The 13,582-nt window shown below is 56.1% G+C and overlaps 1 protein-coding gene across 15 annotated transcripts in view; it reads left to right on the top strand.

Annotated features, from left to right (window-relative positions):
* The first annotated feature begins 472 nt into the window (after positions 1–472).
* The window catches only part of Nrxn2 (neurexin 2), a 115,148-nt gene continuing 102,038 nt past the window's right edge, over positions 473–13,582 (top strand). For all 15 annotated transcript variants that reach the window (XM_032891026.1, XM_032891025.1, XM_032891034.1 and 12 more), the window contains exons 1-2: positions 473–676; positions 9,834–10,807. In XM_032891026.1, coding sequence (XP_032746917.1) covers positions 10,078–10,807 — 730 coding nt within the window. In that variant the 5' untranslated portion in view covers positions 473–676; positions 9,834–10,077. The remainder of the gene's footprint in view (positions 677–9,833; positions 10,808–13,582) is intronic.

The following is a 13,582-nucleotide window of genomic DNA, read 5'->3' as shown; positions in this document are numbered from 1 at the left end:
AGCCCCCAGATGCAGCCAGCAGAGGGCGCTGCGGCCCAGGCCCTGCTCCGGTCCTTCTCTCTCCGTGCCCCAAGTCGGGGTTCAACCTCTCCTTTGGTTTGTCCCAGTCCTGGACACTATCTTCGGGACCCACCGGCAGGGGCGGGTGGGTGTGGGATCCAACAACCCAACCAAGGGGAGGGGGGCTAGGGCACCTAGGTCCCCAAGACCCCTCGACTGGGGAGAACACCTGCTGGGTTAAAAATCCTGGACGTCCGGGCATAGGTCCTGAGAGGTGGAGAAGGGTTCGGATGCCCTGGGGCCGGGACGCCTGGGTCCTCGCGGAGGAGGGAGGCGGGTCATGGAGCCGCGGGACTGGCGGCTTCTGCACCTTTGCATTGGCCGTGCCACTCGTCCGTCAGTGTTGCGTGGTCCAATGCGTGTGCTTGGGGGGCGGGCCCTGGTGCTGATGCTGCCGTCAGTCGGTGTTGCAGGGATGCGGCGGCGGGAGCAGCCGCCCTGACTCTCAGAGCATCCTCCTCAGAGCGGCACCGCGGCGGGGCGGGCGGGGACGCGGCGGGGACCAGGAGGCGCGAGGCGGCCGATACCGCTGGTCCCGGATCTGTTACCTGCCGTAGACCCAGCGGTCTCGAGGCTCGGATCCCCACCCTTCAGCTCCTGGCGCCCCCAGAACCAGGTATGGGGGGGGGCTGCGGCGGAGACGGGTGGGGGGCGGGAGCCAATCGGGGGAGGGGAGCGGGTCGGAGGGGGCGGCGGATGCAGAAAGGACGGATTGGGGGGCGGGGGCGCCGAGCAGAGAGGGCTGGCTGGGTGACAGCGAGGAGGTGAAGCCGCTGGGGGAGGTTGGGGGACTCCCTGTGGAAGGGGCATTAGCCCTGAGCTGGGGCGAATGCAAGGTGGTGAGGGAGGGTCGATGGGGGAAGGGATGGGGTCTGAAGGAGGGGCATCCATAGGGCTGTGAGAAGGGTTCTGAAATGGGGGGGGGGGCGGCAGGGAGAGGTCTCAGTCTATGCTGGTCCTGGCAGCTGGAAGCAGTGATGGACCAGAGAGGCTGCGAGCTGTTGTGGTCTGAAGGGTCTGCAGGGGAGAAACACTGTCTTAGTGGGAGAGCAGGCAGGCTGGAGAGCGGTTTGGGAAGTGGAGAGGGAGGTCTGGGGGCAACCACTGAAGAAAAGACTACTGGGGGATGGTAGCCAAGGGGAGAGGAGGTTATCAGGAGGGAGCAGAGGGGAAGATGCCAAGATGCTCTAGGCATAGATGAGTCTGACGGGGAAGAGCTGGACAAGATGGGGGGCCTGAGGGAGAGGAGAGAAGCTTGCTGGGGAAAGCTGGGGGTGACAGAGAGGGAAACCAGTAGGAGGAGGCTCTGCTTGGGTGAGAATATACTTGAGGGCAGTGGTAGGGTTCTGATCACTGAGTACTGGAGGGGTAGAGGAACCTTCAGGGCCCTGGGTTTATCCCCCACCCCAAAGAGGTAGGGGACTATTTCTCATGCTCCAGCCTTCTCCCCCAGAGGAAGAACAGTTTATGCCTGGGTTCTTTGGGATGGAGTATGAGCACAAGGACCCCGGGTTGGCTCCTGGAGGTAAAATTGGATTTGTGGGGGGCTGTTGGGCTGTTACAGTCGCCTTTGCTGTTACCCCCTCTTGAGTCCTAGGAGGCATTCAGAGCCTTAATGAACCGGCAGGGATGGGAGGGATAGTTTCTTGGTGCTCCACGGTAAAAGGGTGCCCAGCTCCATAATGTTCTAGAAAATCTGAGGGAGTGGGTCGTGGGTCTCCAGCCCCCTTGACTACTTCCGGCTTTCGTGCACCCTCGTTCTTTGCACATATTGTGGGTGGGTGGGGTAGGCAAGGACCTTCCAGTCATCCCCGCCCCTCCCTCTTGTCCACCTTCTCAGTGTCTGGGCGTTCCTTCTGGGGGAGAGCTTTTTATTCTCTGTCTTCTGTTAGAAAAGGAGAGAGAGAAGGGAGCAGGAAGAAAAAGGAGGGGAGGGAGACGGGCTCGTCCGTTAACTACACGGAGGGCCTTCTGCTTGTGGGTGCTTTGGCTACTCAGGTCTCAGCTCCCGACTCCAAACCTGGGGAGAGCTCAGAGGCGGAGATGTCAGAACCAGAGCAACTTCCTTCTGTAGCTGGGGGAAAGGGTCTGGTTGGGAGGCCCCTCACCTCTGCTAAGGGAAGTGTGCTCGGATTCCTCCCATCCTCAGCCGCACAGGGGTGGGCGGGACTGATCAGCTGGCAGTGGCTGCTCCAGAGCTGTTCCTTGGTTGAATCCACATGACAGCTGCTCCTGAGAGGAAGGGACAGGGCTCTGGAATAGCCCCTGGGGACCTCCATGTCTCTCCAGGCTCAGCCTTTACTCGGGTTCGGCTGCTCCATTCTTTTCTGTCCACCCTTGCCAGTGACACAGACATCCTGACACTGATCCACACACTTGGTGGCACTCACCCAGACACACACCTACACAGGCACACACACCTGCGTATACAATACAACTCCCTGGCAGCAAACCACCCACGCTCCCCGCCCAGAGCGACTGCCACCTCCTGCCTGCCTCAGAGACCTCCTCCAGGAGCCTTACTTCAGCACGCAGCACTCGCAGAGCCCCTGACTGTCCCCAGGTCTCCTGACAAAGCACTGCCAGCGTCTGTCACTGCTCATGAACTCAGGCTCACAGACTCCTCAGGCCCACTTGCCCTCCTGGCATGCACTGCCACCTCTCCTGGGCACACATGCCCACGCCGACACAGTTCCCAGACACGCCAACCTCTCTGCCACATCACATGCACCACATGCTAGTCTGGGTCTTAAGCATTGTGCTTCAGGTCTGTATGTGTGCGCTAGGGCACAAGGTGGTCACATCCTCTCTGCCTTGACCCGGACCCCATGACTCCCTCCTAAGTTCCTTCTCTGTCACTCTGTTGTCATTAATGTTCTTCCAGAAAGCTTTTAAACCTACTCCTACCTGATTGTGACCACAGTCACTCCACGCAGCTTTGGCCTTCTCCAGGGCCTTTAGTGTTGTCCCCAGCATTTGTCCCCAACACAAAGCTCTCTGCCTGACCGACACTGGAGACATAATGTCCGTCCCTTCAATTCAAGCTCCCGCTCAGCCCCCACGGGGACTCCCAGAAGTGTGTCCTCACACACCACCCACCCCTTGTGGTTCCATCTGTTGGTGTAGTTCTGTCCTGGCCGCTTCCACACTGACAGACCTGTGGACTGGCTGAGGTTTATTCAGCAGTGCACGCCTTTCTGTCATTCTCTGCCACTGCCATCGTTCAACATGGGTGGGTGAGGGGGAGGCTTCATGGCCCGTTCTTTGCCCACCACTGATCCTCGTTTTCCTTATCTGTTAAAGGGGTATGTTCCCATACCCGTGTCTGAGACATGTCTTAGGGACTGGCTGAGAGGATTTCGATGGCTATAATCATAGTAGCCGCAATTGTACTTAGTAGGCACCTACTGTGTGCCTCAGTGTGAACTTTTTAACCTGGTGTATTTTTCAGGCCCTTGGAAAGTTCCTAGTCAGTGATAGGTGTTCAAATATGTTTTTACATTCATTTATTCCTCTCTCTCTCTCTCTCTCTCTCTCTCTCTCTCTCTCTCTCTCTCTCTCTCTCTCTCTGTGTGTGTGTGTGTGTGTGTGCGCGTGCATGCACACATCCTGGCACATATGTAGGGGTCAGAGGACAGCTTGCAGAATTTGGTTTTCTATGTCTACCATGTAGATAACTGAGGAGCAGACTTAGTCAGGTGTGGAAACTCCCTGAGCCATCCTGCTGGCCCAGGAACAGGTTTTTTGTTTGTTTGTTTGTTTGTCTGTTTGTTTTGTTTTGTTTGTTTTTTTAAATCATTATTATATCCTTTTCTACCCATGCATGCACACACACCTGTCAGACACCTTCAAGAGCATTCCAACCACTTCAGGCTTACTCATGAGGCCACCCCTGGAAGCCACCTGTCCCTTCTGCATCACTGGGGTGCACTCTTACAGGTCTGTGTGCCCCAGCTCTGTAAGGCATAGGGATGATGTCTGTGCTCTCCCCTCCCAGCGCTCACCCCAGGGGTCCATATACTTGTGTTCCAGCCCCCATTCTATCAAGCCATTCACTGCACCTCAGTCCCCAACCCAACCACTATACAGCTCTACCCAACTGGCAGCAGCCTTGCCACGCACGCACACACTTCCAGCTGCCATTCCTGTCCTCCGCCCCTTGCTGTTTGTCTCTAGGCACGCAGACACCACCTTGCATGCTGTGCTCACCTGGAAGGTCTCTTCTTCCTTTCTCCCTTCTCCCTAGGCAAAGTGAGGTATTTAAGAGAATGGAGAAGGTCCCAGAGGCAAGGCAGACTCAAACCGGAGACTGTCTCAGCCCTGTCACTTAGCAGTGCCACCCTGTGTGGCCCCATCTCTTGTAAAAGGGAAGCTCACTAAGATCCACTTTGCTTACTCCCCTTCTTAGGGGAGTTCTTTAAGGCCCTGGCAAGGATTAAAGTAAATACCAGACACATGCAACACTGCAAGCTGTAAAAGGCTGAGACGTTCTAGAAGTAATCATTAACACAACACATACTTTCCCACACTTCAGAAATCTCAGCCACGCTGCACTCTTACACATCTCCTGATGGTGACAATGCTCTTATTATTCTGAAAGAAATAGGAGCTCAAAGAGGCTAAGTAACTTGACAAAGGTCACGCAGGTTGATAGAGGTGTAGCTGGCATTAGAAGCTGGGCTCCTGAGCTCTGACCATGCACACTCTGTCTGGCCTGCTTTGAGACTGTGACTTGGATGTCTGACTGTCTGGGTCTTCTCCTGTCTTCCCTAGGTCACCAGGGCTAGAAAGGAGAGTAGGGAAGAACACAAGAACTGTTTGTAGCCCGTGGATGCTGTCAGTCCTGCCTGGGGCTTTAGTGGGAAAAGTGTCCTTAGAGACCATTGTGAACCCAAGGGTACCTTGGGCCACACTGTCTGACATCCCCTTGTTATGACTCAGGAGCCACCCCCTTCCTACGCTCAGAGTCTCTGAATAGCAGTCATCCCTCCTCAGCTTACACACCTCCTCAGACAGGGAACTCATTCCCCACCCCCTCTGAGGCGGCCTACTCCACTGTTTCGTGGCTTGGACCTCGGGCAAATTTCTTTAGAGCTTGAGCCAAATCCTTCCCCCTCAAAACACGCACTTCTCCCACCTGTCCGTGGGCTGCCTTCTGGGGCCACCAGAATGTGTGTAAACCCAGTTCTTCCTCCCTGGCGCCTGGGGGAGGCCCCGGCTGTCTCTCTCCCAGCTGGCATGAAGAGAGGAGAACCAGAGAGAGGCTGGCATTCGTAAGGCTGGGGGTGTGTGCGAGCGTGCGTGCGTGCATGCATGCGTGTATGTATGCATGCATGTATGTGGGGGTGGCCAGAGAGCCAGCCGGACGGATGCTGGGAGAAGGCTGCTGGCCAGGACAGGCATGGAACTGGTATCTGTTTTGCTCAGTCTGCACCGGGAATTATGGAGCTCTGGCAGGAGGGCCCAGTTGGTCAGGATCGGCTGGCCCAGTGGGAGCATTTAGAATAAGAGGCTAGTGAACTCTGCTCTAGTCTTATTCTTCTGTGTCAACGCTGGGCACTGTCTGCCCCTCTCTTAAGTGCTGAGCCACATTCTCAGCCCAGTCTCTGCTTCCCTGTAGGGAAAAGATGGACTGAACTCTGCAAATGGCATAGTCTTGAGGTGGGTTTGGAGTCTGTCCATGGTGAAGGCCAGAATAAAGGCAGGTGGGCTTGGGGACCTCAGACACTGCCTGGTGGCCTGTGGGTAATACAACATTCAAGGGTGCCGTCGAGTTTGAGACCAGAAGACTCAACCTCTGTGCCAGTGACCCTGCCCTCAGCTTTGTTAACATGGGTGGTGACACAGCTTCTTAGGGCCAGGAGGAGGCATTGGGTGGTGTCTCAAGGGTTCAACCTGGTAACTTACAGAGCAAGGAACCCAAAAACGTTGCAGTCCACATGCTACAATGGAGCAGGCCTGGCTGTAAGAAGATGGAGGTGGATCAGTAGGATGAGTGGATACTGTCATTAGGAGGGGTTGACAGAGGCCCCAAGAACACCAGAATCACCCCACCCCAGCTCCCCCTGCACTACACCACTCGCCTGAGTCTATCTGTGGCTAGAGGTGCTAGGGTGATGTCAGGATGCTGAATCTTGTGATGCCATGGGAAAGGTCAACTCCCCAGAGGGCCAATGGCCTTTGGCCAAAATGTACCGGCAGTGGACGGCATTGACATCTGTGAGTAGGCAAGGGCTCCTGGGGGATATTTTGGCCAGTGTCCTTGATATTGGAACAAAAGCATGGGTCTTAGGGAGACAGTGCCTGGATACTGTGGGTACAAAGCTCAGGAGAGGGGTCTTGCCTTCTTGCACAACTTCCTCAACTCTTTTACCTTGATGTAGTTGTTCAAGGCAGTGGGGTAGATCACTGGAGTCTGAGTTGTTGCTGAGGCCTGAGGAAGACTGTCATATCCAGGAACCCCTGTGCACTAGGAGTAGAGGCGTTTGGAGGTAGAGTCTGCAGAAGCCTGGCCCCACTGAAGGCAAGGCTGCAGAGAGTAGCCAAGAGCAGCAGGTGTCCCCGGCACCGTGGAATGAGGTGGAGTGGAAAGGACCCAGGTGTCTGCTTTGCTCTCTCAGGGTTGTTTCTGCCTCCTTGCAAGCCTGAAGCTGTCCCAAGGGTCCCTGAGTCCCCAGAGAGGGGACTCCAGGAGGGCTGGGCTTCCTTTTGCTTGACCCTGGTGCAGAGTCAGGAGGCCTCAATTGCAGAGCCATGAGGAGAATGAACAATACGCATGGAGGGTCTGCAAGCCAGACCTGGTCCTTACTCTCCCTAGAGGTCCAACACGAACCCAGCTTCTGCCCCTAACAGCTGCCTCCACACAGGCGCTTGCACCTGGCTGTTCTCTATTCTCTCTCCCTCTCTCCCTCTCCCCCCACCCTACTCCAGACTAACTGGAGTCACCCTCCTTGCTGGACTCTCAACCATTCTGCCCCCCCCGCCCCGCCCATGCCCCTGCATGCCCTGTCTTTAGCTCTTAGAACCCAAGCCCCTCCTAGGTAGCCTCTGGAATCCTCCCCACCTACCTCCCCTACCCTATCCATCCATCTTCCTTCAACTTCTTGACTGGATGCACAGAACAAGATACTTTCCTCAGGCTTTTTCCTCTGCTACTGCCCTAGAGGGCTGAGTCTCTGGGTTGTGAGTGTGACAGGGGATGGGGTGGGGGTGGGGCAGAGGAAAGACACCCCTCCCCCAAGCTGGGGGTTTGAGAGTGGACAACAGCACACAATCTCATTCCTTCCACCAGTGGAAATCAATAGCTAATTAATTTTCTCCCCAAAATAGTGTCCGGAGGTGGGGGTGGGGGCTAGGAGAGAGGCAGACAGAGGCGAGGAGGTAGGGCCAGACTGAGACTGAGACCCTGGAAGAGGAGGGGGAGGAGATGGGGTGGGGATGCTCAGTCTTTTGGACACCAGGGCTGGGCCTCTGCTGTTTGGGGGTCTCTGACTGCCCCTTCTGGAGAAGGGGAGCCTCAGCTTTTTGTTCTCCAGCTTCAGGGTTCCTTGTCCCTGCCCTGGGCTGGGGGTGCATGTGTGTGTATGTGTGTGTATGGGGGGTGAGGGCGTCAATCAGGCCGGGAGCAGGTGCTGCATTTAATTTGATTGGCTAATTAGCCCGCGCATGCTAATTATCTCCATTACCCAATGAGGAGAAGCAGTGGCTCGCTATATATAACCAACAGTGTTTGCAGGGAAATGGGGGCTGCAGGCCTGGCCATCTTCTCCCTGCCTGGGAAGGAGCAGCCCTAGGGGCTGCTGTGTCAGGATACTTTGGTTCCCCCCAGTGCCATGGTATCTTATAGGATTCTGCGTAGGCAGCAGCAGCAGAAGGGGCGAAAGAGCTGAGACAGGGGACTGGTTTTGCAGCTGTATCTCAGTTGTCTGCCGGCCACTCCTGAGGGCTTCAGCGTCCTCTCTGCCCATCTTTCCTCTGACCATTGGCCACTCCAGCCACCTGCCTTCCTGTACACCCCGAATGTGGTTCTTCAGTGTAGCCCCGCCTGCTTCTTTTGATCTCTCTGCCTCACTCAGCTTTCTTGTTCTCCTCCTGCCCCTGTGCCATTCTTCTCTTTGGGAGCTCACCTGTGGCTGTCCTGCTCTAGGTCTCTACCATGGGCATGTGGGGTTGGACAGACTTGGATTTGAAGCCTACTATGCTGTTCGGTGTCTGTGTGACCTTGGCCAGGCCCCTAGACTTCTCTGTAGGGTCCCTGAAGGGTGAACAGGAGTAATGGAACTTGATTAAGTTAAACTACATTTGTAAAAATGCCCTGGACCCAGGGCCCTGACAAATGCCGTTTGAATTTGGAATTGAATTTTCTCAACCTTCTTTTTCTTTTCTCCCACCAGCCCTCCTCTCTCCTCCATTAGGCCCCAACCTCCACCACTTTTCATGTGCTTTCCTCCTTCCTCTCTTTCCTCTCCACCTGTCCTCCGCTCCTCTGAGACTCCAGCCCCTCCCTGCTTCTTTCCCAGGCTTCTCATCACCTCCATCTCTCCCTCCTTACCACCCTCCCTCCCCAAAATAAAATCAATGCAATATTCAGGAGGGTTGTTGGATATAAATAATTACGACTTGGAGTTTAACGAGATGCAAATTCCCCTCCCTGTCGTGGGGTATAAATTGCTCTCTGACAGCCCGTTACAAGGGTAATCATTTCAGAAAGGCAATTTTATGCAAATGAACCTGCCTGCCTCCTGGTAGCTCCCCCCCAGTCCTGGGTGGGGGGCCTGGAGGAGCTGAGTGTTGAAGAGGAGCCCAGTTACTGGGACCAGTCCTGAAGCTGAGGACCTGAGTCTGGCGGGAGGTTGAGGGTGACTGACTCACCCTTAGCTTCAGACAGACCTGGGCAAGTGGAAACTGCACATTTGACAATGGGCCACCAAGTAAGGTTGGGAGTCCAGAAAGGGCTTAGTGTGCTTTAGGGGAAATGGAGGTATAGAATTGGATGTCCGTGCTCTCGAGTGGATGGATACCTGGGTCTTGGCTGGCTTTTCTCTCTTGCCCCTTACCAGCCTGGTAACCCTGTGGTACCATTGACGAATTGGCATTTAATTAATCCCAATGAATTATTTAGCAACTTCATTATCCAACATCAAGAGCTGATGAGAGACTGATCCCTGGCTGAAAGCGGGAGCCGGGCCCAGAGGTTAGGAAGCTCAGAGAGGTGGCTGGGGTTAAAACTGCGGGAGGAGCGCGCCTCGGCCCCGCCCCTCGAGGAACTGGCCTTGGTCCTGACCCTTGGACTTTAGAGAGGGTTAAGTTAGGCGAGGGCTTCTCCATTGGATTTCGTGTAGACTCTACCCTATCACTTTTTCGCAGGTCCACACCTCAAACCAATAAATGCCCATAGTGAGCACCACCTCAACTGTTAATCCCCCACTACTTCCAAGGATGATGGTATCTCTTTCTTGGAGCACCTATGCAGGTCAAGGCGAGCCGAAAAACCTCAAGGGAGCTGGTTGTGCTGGACCAGACTTGTAATCCCAGCACATGAAAGAGGAGGAGGTGGAGGCAGGGGGATATCAGGAATTCCAGGTCATTTCCCGCTACATAAGGAGTGTGTGGGTGTGGGTGTAGCCTGGGCTAGATGAGACCGTCTCCAAAAAATAAAAAGTGCGAAAAGGAAACAGGTGGTCACCTGCTAATTTGGGATGGAGAGCCAGACACCGACGACACCCCTTGAATCTGAACCCTCGATTAAACCTTTCCTCTCTGTTTCCCTGCAGGCGTCCCTCCCCCACCTTCCATCCGAGCCCGCTGCGGGGGAGGGGCTCCACCGCCCCCGTCGCCGGCGTTGCCTTCCGGGAACGTGGACACGTGAGCCCCAGCGGCTGGGTCCATGGCATTGTGAATCGACGAGGGAGCCCCGCTCCGCGCGAGGGGCGCCCGGCCCCCTCCCCGCCCCATGCGCCCGCGGCTCTGAAGCCTGAGCGGGGCCGGGGGCCGGGCGGCGTCGGGGCCGCCGGAGGCATGGCTCTCGGGAGTCGGTGGCGACCGCCACCCCAGTTGCCGCCGCTGCTGTTGTTGCTGGCGCTGGTGGCAGGCGTCCGTGGCTTGGAGTTTGGCGGCGGCCCCGGGCAGTGGGCTCGCTACGCGCGCTGGGCAGGCGCGGCGAGCACCGGCGAGCTCAGCTTCAGCCTGCGCACCAACGCCACGCGCGCGCTGCTGCTCTACCTGGACGACGGCGGCGACTGCGACTTTCTGGAGCTGCTGCTGGTGGACGGGCGCTTGCGGCTGCGCTTCACGCTGTCTTGCGCCGAGCCCGCCACGCTGCAGTTGGACACGCCGGTGGCCGACGACCGCTGGCACATGGTGCTGCTGACCCGCGACGCGCGGCGCACGGCGCTGGCGGTGGACGGCGAAGCCCGTGCCGCCGAGGTGCGCTCAAAGCGGCGCGAGATGCAGGTGGCCAGCGACCTGTTCGTGGGCGGCATCCCACCCGACGTGCGCCTGTCTGCGCTCACGCTCAGCACCGTCAAGTACGAGCCGCCTTTCCGCGGCCTCCTGGCCAACCTGAAGCTGGGCGAGCGGCCGCCGGCGCTGCTGGGTAGCCAGGGTCTGCGCGGTGCGGCCGCCGACCCCCTGTGCGCGCCCGCACGCAATCCCTGCGCCAACGGCGGCCTCTGCACCGTGCTAGCCCCCGGCGAGGTGGGCTGCGACTGCAGCCACACTGGCTTCGGCGGCAAGTTCTGCAGTGAAGGTGAGCCCCGGTGCGGCCGTGAGGCGGAAGGGTGCGTGGGCCGGGACCTACTGGCCTGTGCTGGGACGGGAGGCCGAGGGAGAACGCACATCAGCACGCCACAGTTGCACCGAGGTGCCCCGATTCTGTTTTAGTAAACTGGCGCAAATGCGTGAGGACCCGTGCTGCTCAAGAGTAAACCCGGTACTGTGGGCGTGGCCCTGGGCGTGGTCAGGGTGAAAGCTAGCACGAACTATGAGGGGCTTGTGTGGTGAGGTCCAGAAGGGACTGGTGGCCGGGGACCTGTGAATGGATGGTAAAGTCGTGCAGGTGGGGCGTGCACAGGCCGTGGCTGTGGGAGGGCCTGTGAGACACAGAGTAGGGACTGGTACCTGGGGTGGGGGCTTGTGTGGCCAGAGGCAGGGTTCGGCTTTTGAGGGTGAGGCTTTCGATTAGCGATGGAGGGATCAGAGTGAACAAGGCCTCTGAAGAGCTGGGGTTTGCTGGCGGTAGCCACTGTTTTGTGAGGAGGAGTGATCTGTGAGACCTGGACAGAAATCCACTTGAGGACCAACACCAGAGGGCGGAGAGGGAGATGGGGACAGAGAGGCTATATGACCCAGCCGACCAGAAGAACGGGAATTGTGTTTGCTTTCTGTCACAGAATCTCCAGAGTTGCATGAGAGGGTGAGTGAGACTCCTGACTAAGAATTGACCTTTTTGGTGATGGGCTGGATGGCAGGCAGTCTCTCCCAGGTTCGAGACTGGGAGGGGAGGCTTGTGTTTCCAATACGGAAGCCCTTTCCAGTTTGGGTTTGGGATGGAGGTTACAAGGCTGGCTAAACCTTGCTGAAGGCGGAACAGAATATGGGGTGGGGACTTTGAAGGAAGATGTCGGGGCGTCTGCCAGCGCCCGAGTTTGTGAGAGGTTGCATGGCTGAGCCCATTGACAGGCAGGAGGAAGAACAGAGGTTGAATTGAGGGCAGCTAGGCTGTGCTTTAGAGGGGACAAAGGAGAGAGCCACTTACATTTTAATGTGACTGGTCAGAGGAGAGGTTTTTCTGCATTGATTTCAGGGTGGCAGCTCTTCACGCAGCAGGTGTGTGTGGTAGTGTTTGCTTCTCTGTCTCTACTTGTATAAGTCAGGGATTGCTTTGCAAGTGTGCGCGTGTGTGTGTGTGTGTGTGTGTGTGTGTGTGTGTGTGTGTGTGTGACAAGTGTGCACCTTCAAGGAGGAGGAGTCTTTGAGGGAGTGTGTGCTCGCCCACAAGCTAGTGTGGCCCTGGAGATGGTGTCCCCGAGGGTGTGAGCATTCAGTCAGCCTGGGGAGGAGCCAAGTCTGCAGATGCAGCCCTGTTCTGGGAAGTCTGTTCCTCAGCACTTCGCTGGTGTATATGTAGCCATGGTAGAGGAAGAGGAAGGAGCCAGGTGTGGTGCACGAGTCTAATCCCAGCCTTTGAGAAGCGGAGGCAGGAAGATCGGGAGCTTTAAGGTCCCTTTCAGATATTTAGTGAGTTTGATGACAGCCTGGGCTGTATGAGACTGTCTCGAGACAAAGCAAAAAGGCAAGCAAACGGAAAATTTAAGGAGGGGTTTGGATTTTGTGGAACCATGTTCAGGGATACATCTTTAGGAACTGAGTATATTAACATGACACCTTCTCGCCTTTTCTCCAAGGAGCTCAGGCGCTCCCTAAACTGTGAAACCGTGTGCAGAGGCCCGCGCGAGCCTGCCAGTGTGTTTGGGTGCCTATGTGTGAATGGGTCTGTTTGAGTTGTTGTTCTTTCTGACTGGAGGCCAGTACCTAGCAGAGTGGTTAGAGCACAGCTGGAAGGGATTATGGCCATGGGCAACTTCCCATGTGTGTGTTTCACTGAGAGACCTCAATAAGACATTTGGAACTTATGAGAAATTTCCAGAATCTTAGCTTTATTCTCCAGTTCCTATGACCCCTCCTTACCTAGCCTCCCTATGAAATAGGATGTGGGCCAGGCAGCGGTGGTGCAGGTCTTTAATCCCAGTACTTGGGAGGCAGAGGCAGAGGCAGAGGCAGAGGCAGAGGCAGAGGCAGAGGCAGAGGCAGAGGCAGAGGCAGAGGCAGATGGATCTGGGAGTGCAAGGCCAGCCTGGTCCACAGAGGGAGCCAGGACAGCCAAACTCTATCTCAAACAAACAAGCCTCAACCCCCCCAAAAAAAAAAAAAAAAACCCAGGATTAACTACCTTTCTAATGTAAGGGAGGGGAAATCTGAGCCATGAAGAGGCTATAGTCTGCTGCAGAGTCCCACCGTGGTGGATTAGGCCTAAGTATGTGGGAATTGCACTTAGAGGCATCTCTGGCCATCCATTCTCTGAAAGCATCCATTGTCCAGATGTGTTGAAGTTTTGTGTGTGTGTTGAAGTTTTTATAGGTGAGAGAGATGGTTTTGTTGAGTGGCTGTGCTAGAGTTAAATGAATGTTTGGGTTGGCAGAGCTAAGAAAGAGGGCTACGTGCATCTGACCCACTGTGTGTGACAGTTGGCAAGGGGTAAGGGTGGATACAGTGTGCAGACATCACCGTGTGCGATCAGTTGAGAGAGAGGTGCTTCGTCTGATAAAGGGCAGGTCGTGTCTGTGTCTCTGCACTGAATATAGCACACAGCAGCTAGTGGGTGTTTGATTAGGACTTGGGGAATGAATGGAGAGATATTAATAAGTGTGTGAGAGAACAGAGACTTGTGGTAAAGCCATATGTGTTGATGAGAACTCACATGTGTATGTTTGGGGATCTGCACTGTGGGAGGGCCTGGGGTGGA

Source organism: Rattus rattus, chromosome 2 (assembly GCF_011064425.1).
Source record: "Rattus rattus isolate New Zealand chromosome 2, Rrattus_CSIRO_v1, whole genome shotgun sequence".
In the NCBI taxonomy this organism is placed as follows: Eukaryota; Metazoa; Chordata; class Mammalia; order Rodentia; family Muridae; genus Rattus; species Rattus rattus.
Note: the sequence above shows the minus strand (reverse complement) of the source record. Positions and strands in the feature narration are given on the sequence as shown.